Here is a 20,767-nt window from a genome sequence, read left to right on the forward strand (position 1 = left end):
CTCTCTAATGTTGCGACAGCAGCACAGCTAGAAATATTTAAAAAAAAAAAAACTAAAAGAACATATTACTAAAAAATACTCCACTCCACGAGGCATTGTACTCTATCCTATTCAATACTCTACTCCACTAAAAAGTGGCATTGTACAATGAAGCGAACAAGCCCACTTTTAAAAAACGGGATAAGTTTCCAACAGTAAAATAACTTTACAAAAGTAAAAATGAAAAGTGACACCTCTCAAGCAAAATACATAATCGTTTGTATTATAAATAAAATATAGTACAAAGCCTCCAAATGGAGTTCAATATTAACATGCACATGATAAACGGGTACAGTTTGTTGTAATTTCATAATTTGATGAAAGCCAAAACAAGCAACTCCTCAGTCCTGTATCAGTTTGGCGTGGACGTTGACAACATCAACTACTTACCATTTATATGTATATATTTTAACCACATGTAGTTTTTATGTTTAACCATGTTTAGTTTTTTTAAATTATTTGTAGTTCGTTGTAGTGGTTGCCATGGGGACAATAAACAGGTCTAGTGGGGCGCGCCGTGCGTTCCTCCGGTGAAACTCAACCGGCATTGAAGTTAATACGCCTGTGGACCTCAGCAGCTGGTAAGAAGAACAAATACTGGTCCGTGATGTCAAAAAAATGATTAGACTTTCTGTAAGATGTAATATCCGACTCAGAGGAGTTTACACTGATTGCTGGTGTTACTTTGTCAGTTAAGAAAAAAAGAGTCAAGGCAGTTAGGCTGTAGTTTGTTTTGCAGAGTCAGCATGCTAATTTAAAAGTCGTGTGTATATATATACTTTCATATATATATATATATGTACATGTGTGTGTGCTTTGCATAGATTGATGTAATGGAAAATAAATAGATTTTGGTGAGCATATCTGTTGTTTGGATATGTGTCCAGTGCTGGGCCTCTGTTCAACAGGTAACTGAAGGAAATGAGACTGAGTATCACACACTGTCTTGGTGCAAAGCTGACAGGTGTAGCCAAGCTATCTGCTGCACAGCAATTTGACCCACTTTATAGTCCACTGCACTTGGAGAGACTGATCCACAAGATCATTAACCAGAGATGCAAGAAACCAGCAGTTGTCGACAACATATCTGTGCACATTGTTCATGTAGGCCTAACATTTGTGCACACCAGATAAATGCTAGACTGATTCCTCTGCTGCAGTTTGTGCCTGACCAAACATGAAACAGAGTGGAAGAAAACACTGCTTTGATGAATGAGAGCTGATGTCAGTATGGAGGTCACCGAGTCCAGACAGTCTGTCCGCCTTGGCCAGCAGGCTACTGATGGATGCTGCACACCATGCCCAGACAGTGGTGAGAGACAGAGAGCAACAAAGGAAACACTGTCCCTGTCTGAACATCCCAAGGATCAGACAAATACTGTTAAAAACCACTTAGGTGTATTTTCTTCTAATGTTAATTACATTTAAGCCCTATCACCAAAATGTATGATAAAACACACAACAAAATTCTGCAATCCTGTGTGACCCAATTCTAAATTGAAATGTGAAAGGTCACTGCTGCCTGACTTCACACCTTTGTATTCATAGAGTCACAAGTGCTAAATTAATCATGAGGTCACACTCAGGACAGGTGGCCAAATGTTTGAATCCAGAGGCCATGTATTAAAGTTTCACGACTTTGCTTTTTTTGGCACTGGGTGTAAGCTTTAGTTACATGCTCTCTGGCTTTTGTTATCATCATTGTCAACTTACCTTGTATACTTAATACACATGTGTGTTATTGGAATATAATTGGTTCATGTTGTTATGCATTTAGGTCTTATTACCAGCCAATTTGTGGACCTAGACATATTACAGTTTATATACAAGCAAATATTTGTACTCTCCTGCCTCCTCCCGTTAATGCACTGCACTGCCACGTCATGTTATACCAATTATTAACAAAGCATTTGGGATTTGGGCTCAATTCGCTCTCCTGTTTGGGTCTAAACATGCTCTTGGTTTGTTAGGAAAATGTTGGACATAAGATATGTTGGGTGTTATCTACTGTGTAGATGTGAGATGAACAACTGATGAGTGTTCGTGGTGTTCCTGTAGGAGAAACAGAAGGCCTGTCCAAGGTTCAGGAGGTCCTACAATGCAACCAAAATGAAGGCAAAACCCTGCAAACAAGTAGGTATAGCCTGCAAGTCGGTAACAGCATTAATTCTACAACATTAATTATTTCAGCAGCAATTTGTGCAACATGAATAGTAAAATCTCTGATGAGCTTTATCAAGGCAGCTGACTGTATAATTTACTCAACAGTCTGTGTGTGTGCGTGTGCATGTGTGTGCATTTGTGTGTGTGGTTGTTTGTGTGTGTTTGTTTTTTGTGCGTCAGCTACACCTCCGGAGGGCAAAAATCGACGTAGTGTTGTCAGCATGCCTGTTATCAACCCAGATAGACTGAGGACAGCCAAAGCCATCACGAACAAAGCTGTCAAGGTGAGTTAACATTACTGAGTATGAACAAAACATTTCTGTTGGCACATACATTTCTGATTGCTCCAAAAAGTTGTTTCTGTCTCTGCTGACTGTTCTTTCAGATGCATAAGATATTCTCAGTCCAAGGCCCTTACCCTGTCATCAGGGCAGGACTGAGGGCCAGAGGCTGGGTTGAGCAGCATATGTATCGACCCAAACAGCACGCACACCATCGTCATAGTGATGAGAGCAGGGCCAGCTGTAATGATGCTGGTGACAGCGATGATGATGATGGTGAGACAGATATAAGTGTGACTGTTTAAAAAATCGTAGTACGTCTTTATTTTGGATATCTTTTTATATCCCTCCGTTCTTTAACATTGTTCGTTTTTCTCAGACAACTCAGATGATGTCGAAAAAGAGCCGGATCCAGATGGACTGTATGATCTCATGGTAAAAACAACCTCTAAGGTTCTAGGCTAACATGAGGCTAAGGTGATGTGTTGCTAAACTTGATTACCATGCTGAAAATTTGAGGTTTTTAATAGCAAAATTCAACAAATTCAGCTCCCATTCCTTTCCTCTTCTTTTCTTACTCTATAGTCTCGACTGGTGCGCAATGAAATGGTTTATTTCTATTGGGTAAACCGTAGAGAGACAATCAACAGCAACAGCTTGCAAAAAGAACAAATTATCAATCATTTTGCAAAAGCAGGTAGCTTCACCACCAAGGTATGTGCTGGTCTTATTTAATAACAGCCTTCTCTTTGGTCCCTTGTGAGACCCACCATTAATATCTGTCTTTTCTGTTACAGGTGGGATTATGCGTGAACCTGAGAAACCTGCACTGGTTTGACTCTGCTGACCCAGACACCTTCTTCCCCCGCTGTTACAGACTAGCAGCACGGGATGAGAAGCAAGCTTTCATTGGTCAGATATTACTTTACAGCTCAACCAACTAAACAGTGCTTATCTCTTGTGTTTCCAGCTCCTTTTTACTTTCTCTCACAGACACAACTTACAGTACTGACCTGTATATGTCCCTGTCCTCTGTGTAGAGGACTACAGGAGGACAGCCTGCATCAGTCTTTTGAAGTACATTGTGGAGAGGGAGCAGAATTCTCAGGGAGAGGGAACAAGTAACAACGTTCGGACTGTTCAGGGTATGACCAATTCTCACATGACTATCAAATTACTCATGTAGCTAATTAAGAAGAAACTTAGTTATTTCCTCCACTTTCAGATCGCAGGAAACGATGCAAACGGCAATCTAGACCGGTGGTCCTCTCGCAAATGATTGACAGGGCTCTCAAAGTATGCCAGGAGTTTTTAGAGAGTGTGGAGCACCGCGATATAGACATAAGCTTGGAGACACCAGACACACTTACACAGGAGGATTGGACTGAGTTTATTGACAATTACTACTGTGTTGTTCAGTGAGTACAGTGTGCTTGTGTATGTGTGTGTCTGTGTGTGCAAGAGATAGAGATAGGAAACTGGCAAACTATACAGCTCTTTGGTGTTTTGCTACAGTTCCTTCCTCTCTGCTCTTTTCTCAGTGGCGAAGCCCAGATCGAGAGCAGTAGTCATTTAGTGACCTGCTGTAAGGCCATGCTGCAGCAGCTGGCAGCAGTGAGTCCACAGCTGGACATAGATGGCACACACAACATCTGGATTATCAAACCTGGAGCTAAATCCAGGGGCAGAGGTGAGAGGTCAGACACTATCAGACATAATGTCTGACAAACTCCTAGCTGACCGGTCTCCTCTGCCTTCTAGGTATCAAATGCGCCAAACGTCTCGATCAGATCCTCAGGCTGGTGGGTAGCGATTCAACCCTCACCAAGGACAACAAGTGGGTGGTGCAGAAATACCTGGAACGTCCCTTGCTGGTCTATGGCACCAAGTTTGATGTGCGCCAGTGGTTCCTGGTCACAGACTGGAACCCTCTTACTGTGTGGTTCTATAAAAAGTGCTACCTGCGCTTCTCAACACAGCCTTTCTCACTAGATATACTGGATAGGTAAGACAGTGATACTTATAAAGTGAAGGCGAATAAAATGAGAGAAAATAAGCAGATGTGAAACCAGATGACTGTTAAAATGTAAAAAGGGGAAGTAAGAGACAGCGAGAGAAACGGACAGTGAGAGAAAGATAAAAGCAACACAGATTATGATCAGTCTTTTTGGTGGGAGATCTGATACGGCCACGGCCATGTGTGGTTTAACAATGACTGTTCAGCTTTTCCTACAGCTAAATTTGAATATGTCTGCATCACAGCTGTCTTTGACATCTGCCAAAAAAAGATCTGAGGGCAAACTGCTTGTAAAACATCTGTCCACCTGCATATTTCAGTGCTTCTATTGCAACCACTGAGTTACAAATTCTAAGCAAAACATTAGCAATATGCTATGTTCATTTAAATAGTCAATAAAAGCAAATCATCTGCTCACCTGGAATTGTAGAGCTAATGCAAGCTTAATCAATTACATGTCTGATTTTTGGGTATCCACACTCTAGTCACCCAATGTGTTGATGTCATTGCATGCTTAATGTTTAGAGGTACAGAACAGAGCAGTCATATTAGTCAGAATCAAATGTAATTTCTTCCACAGTCATGTTTATCATATCTCATTATTGATTTCTCTTTCCCCTCCATCCTTTCAGCTCAGTCCATCTGTGCAATAACTCCATCCAGAAGCATCTGAGGCCCTCTCAACAACGCCACCGAGGCATCCCAGAAGACAACATGTGGTCAGATGAGCAGTTCAGGACCTTTCTGTCCAGTCAGGGCCGCAAAGCCCAGTGGGAGACTGTGGTAGTCCCAGGGATGAAGAAAGCAGTGATCCATGCTTTACAGACGACACAAGATCTTATGGAGTCACGCAAAAACACTTTTGAGCTCTATGGTGCTGACTTCATGTTAGGTAGTGATATACATTATACATTACGCTGCCTGTTTCAATCACGTTATCTTATATTTTAAAACTGTGATTTCAGGAGCTGTTTAATTATACTGGTAACCGAATGAGTATGACATCCAATTCTAATTTAAATTAAACCAGTTAAATATTTTGCTATGTGTTTTGGAGGTCGTGACCTGCGTCCATGGCTGATCGAGATCAATGCCAGCCCCACTATGGCTCCCTCCACAACTGTGACAGCCCGCCTCTGTGCTGCCGTGCAGGAGGACACACTACGAGTTGTCTTGGACCGAAGAACAGACCGCACTGCAAAGACAGGAGACTTTCAGCTCATATGTAGGCAGGTAAGGTAACATTTTTAACCATGCTCAGGTTAATGTGTGTAAATGTGGCCCATATTCTCAGGGTGATGCTGTGGACACTGCTTTTTGGTCTGTAGGCAGGCGTTGAAGTGCCACAGTATATAGGAGTCAACCTACTTGTTGAGGGCTTCAGGATCAAACAACCCTGCCCACTTCCTCCTCTGAGGCCCTCCATCTTCTCAGCACAAAAACATCGTGGCACAATCAAGGAGAAGGAGGCTGCAGCACAGAAAGTAAAGCTTCTGCCAAAGATGGTGCCCAAGTGTGCTGAGGCTCGGCTCAAAAACACCAGCAGTGGAGGTCTTCCTCCTCCTCCTCCTCCTCTTCCTGAGCCACCTTTGTTTGTTCCTATTGAAACCTTCACACTTCACCTGCCAATGACTGTAAATGCGTCCATTCGCCTACCTTTACATGCCTACTCAGACTCTGTACTTTTGTATAAGAGGAGGACAGAAGTATCAAAGGTTCCCTCAGAGAAGGTCCAATCCTGCCCCACAGAGAAGTACCAAGATCTCGCTTTGCTTTTGGACATAACCATTCCAAAACGATCCAAGCCTGCAGTCACTGGTTCCTTGAGCATCTGATGTCCTGCACACAAGGTACCACTGCAGAAACACCAGGGCTGTCATCAGATATTCATCATTAATTTATGTGCTGGTGAACAAATAAACAAAAAGACTCATTGATCAAACTTTTCACAGGCTTCTCCAGTATGAACCTTCCTTTTGCAGGGATTTTTGGCCTACCTCATAATAAAGTCGGAATTCATATTCTAGCCACATCTTTTTTCCCAATTTATTTTATAACTTTATTCACATGGACACAAATATAACTTTTTACTTCTAAACAGTTTAATTGTAGAAAGTAGTTCTGTTTCTTTTTTACAGCAAGGTATACTGTATGGACAATGCAGACTGACAAACTGTTTCAGGAAAGAAAGAGATGTTTTTTAATGCCAGTTTTCAATGCACCTCCAGTATAATAGGGTAGAGGGAGAAATATCTCAAAATCTGGCCTAATACCATCAGAGAAACAATACGTTTTGTTTCAAGTAGTTGAGCCCAAGGTGTCGGATTTGTGATTTGACTGCTTGAGCTACAAAAATGGAAAAATGCAAAGTTTAGTTAGGCATTAGGCACGTTTTTCCTCTTCCTTTTTTTAATAATCCACACTCACAACATAAGTAAACTCAGTCTCAAGTGAGATATGATGAAGAGTCAGTCAAACATGGCAAGCAAAGTTAGAGAGCTGATGGGGTGAAATTTCTTTTAAATCCAAACTGGTGTCAGGTCCAACAGTATTTTCTTTCTATTATATTAGGAGAGAGGAAGTAGTTATGACAAGATGATGATTGTGGTTTAAAAATATAGAGACGTGGGAAATACAGAAGCTCAACATTCACAGCTAACATCAAGGGTAAACTCAGCATTTAAAAGAAGTAGGGTCAAGCTAAATTAAACGAGGTAGGGAGAGTGCTGCTATATATTTTAACATTCTTCTAAACTAAAAAACACTAAAGGTTAACAACAGTGTTGGCTGAAGAAAATAATAGAACATATCCAGTGTTGGGGAGTAACTAGTTACATGTAACAGTGTTATGTAATTCACTTACAAAATAAATGTAACTGTAATCTGTTAGTTATTGGAAATAAATGTGTAATTAAATTACAGTTACTCATGAAAATATTAATAATTAAAGAGTTACATCAGAATATTTTCTGTAACAATATTAGGCTATATGCTGAGTAATATTAATTTTGTTGCTTTGCATGTTTTGCATCTTGTTTGAATCTGGAGCGCCCCAAGTCTGCCAATTAAATCGATCCACATTGCTGCTCAAAGCTAAATAACTGAATACATATTTGCTGTTTTTAATTCTTTTAAGACATTTTTTTTTTTTTTTTTACATTTTGTAAATAAATCATGATGTGGGCTTATTTGGAACACACATGGGTTTAAATGGTCTCACTGTACCAATTAAGCCCATGCCAGATCTTTGACTTTTTTCATAAAATATCTATCTCTAAAATATCTCTATTTAAATTCCAAAATCTACATGAACTAATAAATACATTTTAATAAGAGATATATCTTGCTTAATAAAAAATGATCTCACTTATAAATCATGTCAGTAGCCATGAAAAACACCTGAACTTATAAATGTTGGTGCTAAATGTGTACTCTTACCCTAACAGCTGAACATATTGGTTAGACAATTAGAAGAGTAATTAAAAACAATAAGTTACTTTGATTAAGTAATTGAAATAGTTACATTACTTATTACATTTTAAATAAGGTAGCAATTTGTAACCTAAGAACATATCTTAGGCCTATTGCCCAAAAGCTACAACGGAATGGGACTATAGACTTATTTTTCATAATTTTCTTGTGATTCTGGATCATTAATCAATAATATCTTTGCCATAAATTGCTCTCAATCGGCCTCCACTTCAACAACATAGGCTACACTGACCGCGTCGTGGCGCTAAAACCCCAGTGAGCAGGTAACACACGGTTTAATCTGGCAACGAAGAAGAAACCCGCCGCCAGACGTTCTCTTACTCTCTTGTTCTTTAACCTGTGCTGAAAAATGGCGGCGTCAGTTTGCCGAGTTGGGAGCACCGTGGGCCGAGCCCTCGCCAAAAGCCGCAGTGTAAGTGAAATATAACGTATTTTTTAGTAATATAAGACGTCTGAACAGAATGTCAGCGTGTTCCGGCTGCCTGACTAACACCGATGGTAACTTAAGAAGAGGCTAACCTGCTAATTGAGTTGTCCTCATAGGAGAATGACGGGAAGCTAAGCGGTTAGCATGAACATGCAAGGTCAACTGACAGAGGAAGCAGTGGGTCTCCTCACAGTCAACACCATTTTTTGTGTTAATGTCTACTCCGTGTGTACAAACTGGTTATCCGTTCAGTTGTTATTTTGGTTATTGGCAAGGTTAAGCAGCTGTATCGTATTTCATTTGTCCTCGGTTGCCCTCTCAGCAGAGCTAAACGCCCTGCTAACAGTTAGCATGATGACTTTGTACCAAGTGACAGACTAATGTTGAGGTGTTTTCTTTAAATGTCTAATAACTCTTCTCAGTGACAGTGACAGTGATTGTATTGAGGAAGGTTTAAACTTTCATTGCACAATGAGTTCTTGTATAACTATGTAATAGAGAGTCAGTGTCCTCTTAGATTGCGCTCAGAAATAATTAAGACTATTGAAAACACCTTCTGAAAACGAAAAATACTTCCAGAACGACATCATATTACCCTGTAATGTGATTGATTTAAGTTAGACATGTTTTATACAGATGTGATATCAGATTCATTTTTATTGGCTCAGTATTTACACATACAAGGAATTTGACTGTAGTTTAGTGGTTCAGAAAAACACCACCACCATCTTTAAAACATATACACAAGGAATGAGTATATACAGGTGGAAGTGTTTCTGTGAACTGTGAACAGTGCAACGAATTGAAAAGTGTTCAGCTAAATATTAGATTTTTTTTTTAAGATGTTACTTTATATACATGCAGTAGGTTTTTATGAACAGTATATATTCTGCTCAGATATACAGTAGTAACTTAATAGACACATAGATAGATATACTTTATTGATCCCAAGCTGGGATAATTGTGTTGCACTTTTTGTATTTTAGATTATCTATAATATAACCTGATATTGTCTTCAGGTTGTGTCTATTTTAAGTAAGTCATTGATAGATATGCAGAAGGCGTGTGTGGTGTCATTGTCAGCCTTAAATTTAGATGTAGTCCTGAGCCAAACACTTCTGCTCTTACTTTGTGTGTTAATTGATCAACAAGAGTGGGCTTAAAGCAAAACATCGTAGTGGACCCCAAACATAAGCCGATCTTACTATGGTTAGTGCATCCAGCTTGTTTTGGCTCTTTCTCTATATTCTCTGTTGCCACCAAATATATTACATCAGTATCAGATAATGTGTAGAAATTTTTAAATCTGAATCAAATCTGTTACACATGAGGTAATAATAATAATAATAATAATAATAATAATGCTTGTTTTCACAAGTTAAACCAGCCAACAGGTTATTTGTAATGTGTTAAATTTTTCTCAATAATCTCTTAAGTGTTTATATGATGAACTATAAGAATGTACAATAGTGTTTATCGGAAGAGTTCAATGTAAATATAAAATTTTTGGGTTCTTTTAACTATTTTACTTGTGCATTTTTTTTAAATGACTCTTGTTGACCCTTCCAGCCCATCCTGCTGTCTCTGAGACGTGGACAGGCCTCAGTCAGCTATGCCCAGAGCCTGGTGGGTGTCCCAGAAACCCGCCTTACTACCCTGGACAACGGCTTGAGGGTGGCATCTGAGGAGACAGGACATGCCACATGCACCGTAAGAACCCTGTTTAAAACCATACCCTAACCGCAGTTTTTTAAACCACCTTATAGACCCAGTTCTCTTTCAGTGAGTGTTATGTGATGGATGAGTGTTGCAAATGAACATTTTTGTTCTCCACCACAGGTTGGACTGTGGATCAGCGCTGGCAGTCGCTATGAAACTGATAAGAACAACGGAGCGGGTTTCTTCCTGGAGCACATGGCTTTCAAGGTAGTCATCAGTTGCCTTCTTGAACTTCAGGCTTCTAGTGAACGTTATATTTGATTTAAGCTGAAGAGACAGTGAAATGTGTCGTAGACTGGATGGGAAAACGGTCAGCACCATAATATGCAACCAAGGGCTGAAACGTGATCAAAATCCTGATGGCTGGCTAAAATCATTAGATTTCAGCATACCATATGATTATTTTATCATCCTGTGTCTACAAGAGAGGAGAGGGTATTTTGACAAACTCAACCCTTCTCCTTACCATGCTTGCATGCCAACATAATGCTGCATAGCATTCTGATTTATCCACATTCAACTATAACACAAGTTGTATACTGTCAAAATTAGGGGTGTGAGGATACACTCAGCTCACGACACAAGACACGATATTGAGTTCTCGAGATCGAGATGAGATTTTAACTATATTTTTAAGAAAACTTCAATGAGGAAATATGTTCTTTTATTTGAAATTCACAAAATGGAAATAATGCAGATTCATTTTGAAATGTTAACTAATCATCTTGTAATGAATCACTTCAGTTCTACTTTCTAATTATATGATTATCATGCAGTATGCAGCACTGTAGAAAGTTTCCCCATATAGATAGACATTTTATAGATAGATAATTTTGGTATTTATGTAAATAACAACCATAAATACAAAAGTTAGATACAATCAAAAATACCAAAAAGTAAATTATAAAGAGTAGAAACAATTCTAATATATAAATATAAATTAAATGAAGAATCCAATTATCACAAATTATTATATTGCTAAAAAAACACAAAAAACACACACACAAATAAAAGTATATTACACACATACAAGTAGAACAACATCCGCTCTTCCTATGTCAGGCTTTCTGTGTAGAGATCTGAGGTCAACCTCCTCCTACCCCTCTCTCCTCCTCTCCTACTTCTGACTGAGATCTTCTCAGCAGGTAGAAGCTGCAACAAGGTTAATGATCCACATGTTTTAGTCTCGTGGGACAAGATTGTGTCACAGCCCTAGTCAAACTGTTTTAGCATAACTTATAGGTATACAGTTAACCTAAAACTGACATTTGGATTTTTAAATAACCAGTGACAGCATGCCTACTGCACATGTATAAATACTGAGTGTCAGGATCCCACAGTTTTCCCATTCTTCCTGCTGATGCCTCACATCTTATTGCTTCTATCCGCTTTTGTCTTCTTAAAGGCTCAGTTTCTTGGTTCAGCAGCTTATAAAAACATAGTTCTGGGTTCTTCTTCACCACACAGCAGCTTTTTGGCTTTTTTTTGTCATTTGCTAGCAGACGTAACACAATACAAAGTCAGTGAAGAGCAATTCATTGTTTTCATCTCTAGGGTGGGTGGGGCTTAATTGCACTCTGTCTCTACACTCTTGAGTTCGCTCTACGTACCCGTTAGTCAAACCTAATCAGAGATTTTTCTCCATCCACTCTCTCTCCACAGGGAACCAAGAAGCACCCTCAGTCAGCCCTGGAGCAGCAGGTAGAGTCTATGGGTGCTCACCTGAACGCCTACACCTCCCGGGAGCACACTGCATACTACATGAAGACCCTCGCTAAAGACCTGCCTAAAGGTAAGATGAGCTGTGCATTAATAGACAGTGAAATTATATGTTTGTTTCTCGATTTGGACTTTAATTGATTTCAGAGACATTTGTGTAAAATATAACCTATTCTGCTTTTTCAGATTGTATTGAACATAGTTGTGAATCACATTTCCTTTATTTCCTCAGCTGTGGAGCTGCTGTCAGAGGTAGTGCAGAGCTGCTCACTGAGCGAGGCAGAGATCGAGCAGCAGAGGGGCGTGGTGCTGCGTGAGCTGGAGGAAGTGGAAGGCAACCTGCAGGAAGTTTGCCTGGACCTGCTGCATGCTACAGCCTTCCAGGGAACCCCTCTGGGACACAGTGTGCTGGGACCCTCTCACAATGCCAGGTAAGAGGAACTGCATGTTCACACGCACATATTTAATCATTATCACAATAACAGAACAAGTCAGAATTGCTTTTATTAAACATTCATTGCATAAATTGGCAGGGAAGAACAGTTACTTTTGTCATAATGTAACTAAAATCCTTCTCGTTGAGCATGTTGTTGTTTTTAATCAGATCTTTGTATGCCATGTATAACATTACATATCCATAATAAATCCAATAAGTTACTAATAGTGCTCATATTCAATTCTGCCAGGACTCTCACCCGCCAGGACCTAGTGGACTACATCAACAGCCACTACAAGGCCCCTCGCATGGTGCTGTCTGCTGCTGGAGGTAGGATCTTCTTTGTCCTAACAGACACTGTGACGAGGCTCTCTGGTAGCCTTTATGTTTCCATTTTTGATTATGTGATATTCCAACTGTACAGGCGTGAACCACGACGAGCTGGTCGGATTGGCCAAGACTCACTTCAGCGGAGTGTCTTTTGAGTATGAGGGAGATGCCGTCCCTGTGTTGTCACCTTGCCGATTTACAGGCAGTGAGGTGAGATGTGTTGAGATTGTTTTAGCAGGAATGTTTGTTCTTTGTTTTGAATTAGCACTCAGTCTAAATATTATTTCACCCATTGTAACATGGATTCTGGAGGAAAGTTGAAACCATGGCATTTAAAAAAATATTTTATAAATATCTTTTTTATATTTGAAAGTGATACATTTAATTCATTGGGTGTCTGTCCTGAGATTGAAAATTCGGCCTGAATGGGGATATTATTTTCACTGTCATGGTAAATGATCTTGTGTTTCTGGCCTCTCCTCAGATCCGTATGCGTGATGACGCTTTACCTCTGGCACACGTTGCCATTGCTGTGGAGGGGGCCAGTGCCGCCAGCCCAGACATCGTACCACTCATGGTGGCCAACTCAATCATCGGCAGCTTTGATCTCACCTACGGTGGTGGAAAGGTCAGAAAATGGAGAAAAGTCTCTCTGCTTGTGTGTTTTAATCTATGCAGCTCAGAAGAGCAAGAAATTGTTCATTTTGCCACCAAAAGTGGATCCATCATATTAGTCCTGTATTGTCCCCTTTTAAGCTTTGCCCACTCGAGATTATGTATATCTTGAGTGGCCATTATGGAGGGGTAGATCATGGTCCTCTCTGCAAAATTGGGTCAGGGGTCTCACCCCTGCTTCTGGAACTGTTGGGAGCAACAAAACATGAGATATGTAGCTCCTGAAAGATGGGTTTAATTCATGGAGCGCTCATCCTTGGGTAGAAAAGTAATTCAAGGCTGACGATATATCAGATGTTACGTCAACCTACAACCTGCTGGTGTGATTAAATCTCACTTTTATAATATCATGTCTGTCTTTCCTCTCACATGCAGCATCTGAGCAGCCGTCTGGCTCGTCTGGCAGTAGAGGAGGGTCTGTGTCACAGTTTCCAGGCCTTCCACTCCTCTTACAGCAACACCGGCCTGCTGGGCATTTACTTTGTGACTGAGAAGATGAGCATTGAAGACATGATGCACTGGTCCCAGAATGCCTGGTCAGTAATGACTCCAGAACAGAGAGAACACCAAAACTGCATTACGTTCTTTCACTGTAGTTATCCAACATTGCACCTATTTAGTGTATTTCCTTCACTTCTTGCAGGATGAACCTGTGCACCACAGTGACAGAGAGTGATGTAGCTAGAGGCAAGAATGTTCTGAAGGCCAGCCTGGTTGCTCAGCTCAATGGTACATAATTGATCTGTCATGCATTTACACAAAAACATACACACACATATACAAGCTTCTGTGAATCACACATCTACACACCTGTTTGTCTTTCAGGAACTACTCCAATTTGCGACGACATTGGCAGACATGTCCTGAACTATGGGCGCCGTATTCCTCTGGCTGAGTGGGACGCTCGCATTGATGTGAGTTTGACACCCTGTTCAAAATTGCTGCAACTTGTTCAATCTCCTCAGGATATGAGTTTTGATGTCCCTCCCTGTCTCTCTTTTCAGGCCGTGACCCCCAAGATGGTGCGTGACGTCTGCTCCAAATATATCTACGACAAATGTCCTGCTGTGGCAGCTGTCGGTGAGTTCCGCTGTGGTTTTTAGTCCTTCCACAACAAGGTCAAGCCTGTGCTGTAATAATTTTCTCTAATCTGTCCATCCCACTTTTCTTCCTCCAGGCCCCGTTGAGCAGCTACCTGATTACAACAGAATGCGCAGTGCCATGTACTGGCTGAGGTTTTAAGATAAGTCGTCAAGTTGCTCCACGTGTCCCACGTTTGCTCCTCATCCTTCCTCCTCAACTTCACCCCCAGTTGTTCCCGTCATCACTGCAAGAACGAACACCTGATGATTGTCCAAACGTCCGCTCGACAGCGCAGGCAGACCTCCATCTGTCCTCTCTCTTCTCCTTCACTTCCATGCCCCCCTCTCTTATCCTGCCCACTGATTAGTTAGCCATGTGGGGGGCAGCTAGTCTTGAAATGACATATTGGTTACCTCTTGGTTGTACTGCACAGATCCTCATCACCAGGTACAGGTGTAAAGAGGGGAGGGGAGAGAGGGCAGACTTTAAAACACAAAGTAATCCATCTGCTGTCACATCAGGACGTGGTACAGGCAGTGCTCAACACAAACAGTTTGGAGCAAGAGTATATTTATAATTTCTGAAGATTGTTTTTGTCCTCTATTGTACATAACAGAAGCTCTCATTCCGACAAAAATAAAATACTGTAAAACACTGGGCTAGTCTGTCTTGTGTTATGCGTGTGTAGTGACTTCATGTGGCTTTTTTTATAAGTTATGTTGCAGTGCAAGTTATGTATGCATATTGTTTTCCTCTGTGGTAAAAAACATTTGCTCCAGATTTACTAACTTGGATCCATTTATTTACTGAGTTTATAACACATTTTGATATTTAATATATTTCTTAAAGTGTAATGGTCTCCTGCAATGTAGGTTTCATTGGTCATTATTCCATTTGATCCAAACAGGTTAGTTACATCTCAAATTGAAGGATTTGATTGCAAGAGCAACAGAACTAAAAGAAAATACTATACTTATACTTTACTTATACTATCATTACTATTGATATATACTTAATGAAGTGCTTCTCACTGACTCACCCTCTCAGGTGGTTATATTATTGATGATGCCTAGTCAATTCTACTACAATATTAATTGCCATGTGGGCTTAAGGCTGCTGAAAAAATTACCTAAAATTGCTACAATACTTAGTAAGGTTGTGTATGTTGGAAAATAGTCTTCACTTTTCTAACAAAACAAGGACACTACAGAACAAATTGATGAGCATACATACACCTCAGTGTTTCTCACATAAGTGCACTTGTGTTAAATCTTTTAATTCAATTTAGATAATATGTCATCAAATTATGGGTCGCTTATTAGTATTTCCCCCCTGTGGAAATATCTTCCTGAATTGACCTTTGGTGGATATTACTACATTTATGATCTACTACAACCAGTTGTTATATATTTATTTAGTTTTTTATGGTGAACTATGCTTCTTTTAGAAGTGATGCAACCATAAATGGACCAAACGATTTGGTTGACGTCAGTTATTCACTGATCAAAGTAATGAGATGCTCTCTGATGCATTTATTGTATGGAGAACTTACGTCAGTAGGTCACTTGAGTCTGAAACCAGGGTGTGCTGCTATATGTTGTATCTTGAGTCCTAACAGATGACATCAGCTCATGTGTCATCATGTTGTATCTTCGACAAAGATGCAACTGGTACAACTCACGAAATCTGTCCAGGCCGGATGACATTTGTGTGACCCGTGTTTGTTTATCTGTGGCTAACCAAGATGACTCTTAATCCTTAGGACCCCCGAGGGTCCAACTTTTGTAATCAGGCTGCACATGAAATATTCCTATCATTAGTCAGATGAGGATAACTCCCTTGATGAGCTGGACTGGAGGTGACTCAGGAAACGAGGTAGCCTTTGTCTTGTTCAGTCGTCCTCCTTGGCCTGACAGCCTCTTCCTCCCTGTTGTTCTCCAGAGGGCTTTATCACTGCTCCTCTAACACTCTGTTCCTCCCCTCCTGTGTGCGCTGTACACATCTTCTTTAAAATAGCAACAACACTCAGCGTCCAGCATGGTGCTACACGAGGAGACACTCTGTGCAAGCTTCACCTTTCTGCAGTCTTTATGTCCTGATTACAGTTCACAGAAACATTTTCACCCATATATTCATTTATTGCGTATATTTCTGAAGATTAAGTTGTTATTCTGTGTAAATACATTAAAATACATTAAACCAGAGTCAGTTCCTTCTGTGTGAGTATATCTGGCCAGTAAAGATTATTCTGATAAAAACGAGCTGATATTATTAGATCTTCAGCTATGTGTAGAAGAATTGAACACATGGAAATAAACACATTTGTGACTTTATTTACTTAATTATTACAGTGTATGTCGCACAAAGTCCATTGTAAGAATGCAATCATCTCCTTATGTTTCTAATTGCTGACATCACATTTAGTAGCTGTTGGTGCCAACTAAATGCATCCTGTAAACTTTAATCACTGTTACAGTAATGTGGAAGAATCTGGGTCTGCTCTTTCATGTAGAATTGCTTTTTTTTTTTTTAGAGTTTGTGACGTAGGTTTCTGCTTTTAGGTCCTGAAGATTTGGTCTGTAATCTGACTTGGTGTCAGAAAATGTTTATGTTTTAGTTAAAGTACAAACAAGTATCTGTGGGATTCATATGTTCACTCTTTGCCTGACATTCTGTGTATCAGAGGTTCATTGACTCTTCTGTACGTTAAACATCCTTTCAGAGTTTTTGATCCACTCAGCTAAAGATGAGAGTTCATGTTTCTTTCAGTGAAGTTGTCACTCTCTTAACAATACTGCTTCTTTTTGATGGTAAAGTCACGACCCTGTAGTTGTGGGGAGACAGGCCAGCAAGATGTTGGAGGATCCCGGGACAGCAGGGATGTGCAGTGGTTACATAAACAGTCCAGGAACTGCATGGAATCTGGTATTCCACTCCTGCACCATAACCTGATACTTTGATTAGGTATCAGCAGCTCTATGTGGACTGCATGAAGCTCAGGCACTTCATTCCCACAGTTAACCCTCTCTTTCTTAAGATTGAGGAAGTTAAACAAACTTGTATGAGAAATCACACACACCTGGAACCAATATGATCACAACACGCTGCAATAGTGTGAGAAGTGGTTGTCGTCTGTTTTGTAATGAGATGATGGTCACCCAATCTGTATGGAAAACTGACAACCCATGAACTCCTGAACATCATGACGAGTAGGCTAAACATTTTGTGTGCGGGATGACGGTGGCTCTCAGATGTGCTTTGACTACAGACTGAGGCAACTATCTACTTTGTTATAGGCTATATAACTATTATAGTTACCATGTGTTATTTTTAGAAAGAGAAATACAGCAATGAGTAGGGAGGAAATGAGATGAAATGAGGAAGGGAGGGAGGGGGGGGTGATGAGGTGAAGAGATGTAAAAGATACAGAGAGAGGGGAAGGGGTTGTGTCACAGTGAACACAGAAGTGGATGAAGACTGAGGGAGAAGTCCAGTTGAACATCTGACTGTGTGGCACACGAGTCGCTCCTCCAGTAGCTGAAGAAGAAGAAGAAGAAACTGAAGGACAGAAGACACTTAATACAGGACTTTTAAGAGTCAAAGATAATAACAGGAGCCCTGCACTTCACAACAAAGGAGGAAGAAGTGCCTTTTTATCAATTTACCAACATTCCACAATAGTGACACCGAGTAAGTATGATGATGAAACTTGATAAGGCAAGAAAAAAAAAATTGCACAATTAGTTAGAGGGTTTTATGGGAGTTTAGTGTTTCGACATGCTTCTTTGTCAATAATATCAAAAGCTATATTTTAAAAGTCCCTGCATGGTGAATAGTTCATTGGTGTTTATTTGTGCACAGCTACTAACATGTACATTTAAGTTGGGTGTTGGTAGTTCATATATTTTAACTGAACTGTAATCTCATCATTTTATGTATGAAGTAGGGTGTTTTCATATGTAATCAATAAAGAATGACTGTTGGTTTCAGATTGCTGCAGTAGTGAAAATGTCTGGTGCGTGCCATCACTGAAAGCAGCCTCTCAGTGTCACGGTTGTGTCATTTTGAACCCTTGGCTGATGTGTCGTTCCTCTCTCCCTTCAGTGCTGACCATGAGAAGAGCGCGTGTGTGTTTCTGCCTGGCTCTGCTGCTGCCTTGGTGCGTCCAAGCTCTGAGGAGCCGTCCCGCTCTTGCCAAACTAGATGAAGACACACAGAGGGACATGCTGGCTGTCGACATCCTAAACCGCAGTGGAGTGTTGAACTCATTGCTCCGGTCAGAGCAGCTCACGGTGCTCCGGCATGCACGAGCCCCGCGCCCAGCCTCCCAGGTGCCAAAGAGAGCCCAGCAGGGGTCCCGTTTTGCTCTGTCCCTTGATGTTCCCACCAGCATCCTCAGTGTCCTCATAGACCTGGCCAAAAACCAGGACATGAGGACCAAGGCGGCAGCCAATGCAGAACTGATGGCACGAATAGGCAAGAAATGAGAAGCCTTGGGGAGTGATTGGGGGCTTTTTGGAGAAAACCTCACCTCACAGCGGAGTTAAGTCTTCACATTGTGGCACTGGCACCTGCTTAGAAACAATGTTAGTTCAGGTGAAAACAGTTATTGCGGTCAGTATCTGTCATTTAGAGCTTAGATCTGCTTGACTTTTATACTTGTATTAATCAATTCATTATATTACCTCATTCTAGACCCAAACCACTCCACGGACGGACTCTTGAAATACAAGTAATTACCGCCAACAATGTCAGAGAGTGTAAGATGAAGCTGGTCTTTTGTCTCAGATTTTTTGAGCCATGGGTCAGAAACTGATCAGGTTCTGAAATCTGTTTCCTGTGTTTGCATGTGTCTTGAAGTCAAAGAAAGGTTGTTCAATTAAATCCAATATGATGATCATATTTTCTTCTCTAGTCTAATTCATTTCTCTGGGCATTGATATCCGGCACGCTTAGCATAATTACAAGCATCAGCAACCCATAAAAGCACAAATGAATGCGCCCGAGTCAAATGAGCCTGCGTCACTCACAGCACGGTGTGATGTGTGATAACAGGACAAAGACATGAGCAGGATATTGACCTCTGAAAGAAGAACAGACCCTCTTCTATAGACCTTTGTTCACCACTACTTGATACATTTGGCAAACAGGTCGCAGCTATTTTTAAGTCTGCTGATTTATCCGCTCTACATCAGACTAATATCTGTGGCATGATTCATCTGTGCTCCTGCACTGAGCATGAAATGTGAACCAACAGAGTGAAATAAACTGTTCATCCGATTTACTTTGAAGTTTGTTCTGTTTTACGCTGGTCATGACCTTGACATAACACTAAGGAAGCTTTAATAATAGAGTCAAGACTGTGCAAACATCAATGATAAAATATGATAAAGCAACACATCAGCTAGAATGACTGTAATGGTTGTGATTCCAATACAGCTGGAATAAAGCAGTAAGGTCATAAATACAGTGAGCTCCACAAAAAACTCTTTAACCCTCAAAAATATACAAATCATCCAGAAATTATTCAGACATCTGCGTATGAGTAATGTCCCAGCTGCCATCAAGGAGCTCAGTGTTGTTTACAGTGCTATGAGAATATTGAAATGATAATCTACTTAAGGAAGCCTAAATGATTTTCCTCAGGCTTCTGTTACAGCGGTGATCACAGCCAATGAAGCACAAAAATCATTTCCTCTTTTTCTAGAAATCTTACTGTATATTTTAAGTGGACTCGCGATGATTTGTCTCCCACACTGCAGCCCTGTAGTCTATAGAGGAGTCACTTAGGAATACGTTTCAATGTTTCAGTTCACATCAAAAAGGCAGTTGAAACATTTAACACACTAACAATCTAACCGGAGGCAACTGTTTCAGATTTAATGGCTTTTCTCCTCTGAAACCACAATGTTTGGGTTTGGGTTTTACATCATTCAAGATAAATTAACTGGACATGTATGAGCTTCTCTGCCCCTGGGGTTCAAATTACATAGAAAAACACATTTTTAAGATATTTTCAATGTGGTGGAGAGGAATTATGGTACTGTACTCTAAACTGTTAGGTATTTATCTTGAGTATTTCCTTTTTTCTGCTTCTTGAGCCTTATACTCCCTCTTCTTTCAGAAAGAAAGATAAATATTTGATATAAATGTGCAGTGTGGAAGTTTTATAAATGAATGTCTGTTACATTCAAGAACTTGCCAAATGAGTTCACACAATGCTTATTAAGTCTGTCAGTGCCAAGTACATCTGTTTGTGTTTCACAGTAATCTGGTGTCAGGATTGACATAACTATGCTGGCTGGATGAATGCATACTACAGACTTCTGTACTCTTTTGTTGTTCTAACACTATTTAAAGTTGAGTGAACATTTTTGAAAAAAGTT

At 40.3% G+C, this 20,767-nt stretch overlaps 2 protein-coding genes across 2 annotated transcripts; both read left to right on the forward strand.

Moving 5' to 3' along the window:
* Positions 1-1,269: 1,269 nt before the first annotated feature.
* Positions 1,270-6,335, forward strand: LOC128355233 (tubulin monoglycylase TTLL3-like). The gene is made up of 14 exons (XM_053315482.1): positions 1,270-1,351; positions 2,098-2,172; positions 2,383-2,486; positions 2,588-2,759; positions 2,863-2,918; positions 3,069-3,197; positions 3,281-3,395; positions 3,524-3,628; positions 3,709-3,901; positions 4,025-4,173; positions 4,245-4,488; positions 5,133-5,392; positions 5,558-5,733; positions 5,829-6,335. The coding sequence occupies exons 1-14, from the start codon at positions 1,270-1,272 to the stop codon at positions 6,333-6,335; spliced, it is 2,367 nt and encodes a 788-aa protein (XP_053171457.1).
* A 1,981-nt stretch (positions 6,336-8,316) lies between these two features.
* On the forward strand, positions 8,317-15,035 carry LOC128355800 (cytochrome b-c1 complex subunit 1, mitochondrial). The gene is made up of 13 exons (XM_053316156.1): positions 8,317-8,404; positions 9,989-10,129; positions 10,259-10,345; positions 11,801-11,930; positions 12,090-12,288; positions 12,544-12,623; positions 12,718-12,833; positions 13,108-13,251; positions 13,674-13,834; positions 13,942-14,027; positions 14,124-14,212; positions 14,303-14,378; positions 14,476-15,035. Exons 1-13 carry the CDS (start codon positions 8,342-8,344, stop codon positions 14,538-14,540), a joined length of 1,437 nt encoding a protein of 478 aa, XP_053172131.1. The 5' UTR covers positions 8,317-8,341; the 3' UTR covers positions 14,541-15,035.
* Positions 15,036-20,767: the final 5,732 nt, after the last annotated feature.

Source organism: Scomber japonicus, chromosome 3 (genome assembly GCF_027409825.1).
Source record: "Scomber japonicus isolate fScoJap1 chromosome 3, fScoJap1.pri, whole genome shotgun sequence".
Lineage (NCBI taxonomy): Eukaryota > Metazoa > Chordata > Actinopteri > Scombriformes > Scombridae > Scomber > Scomber japonicus.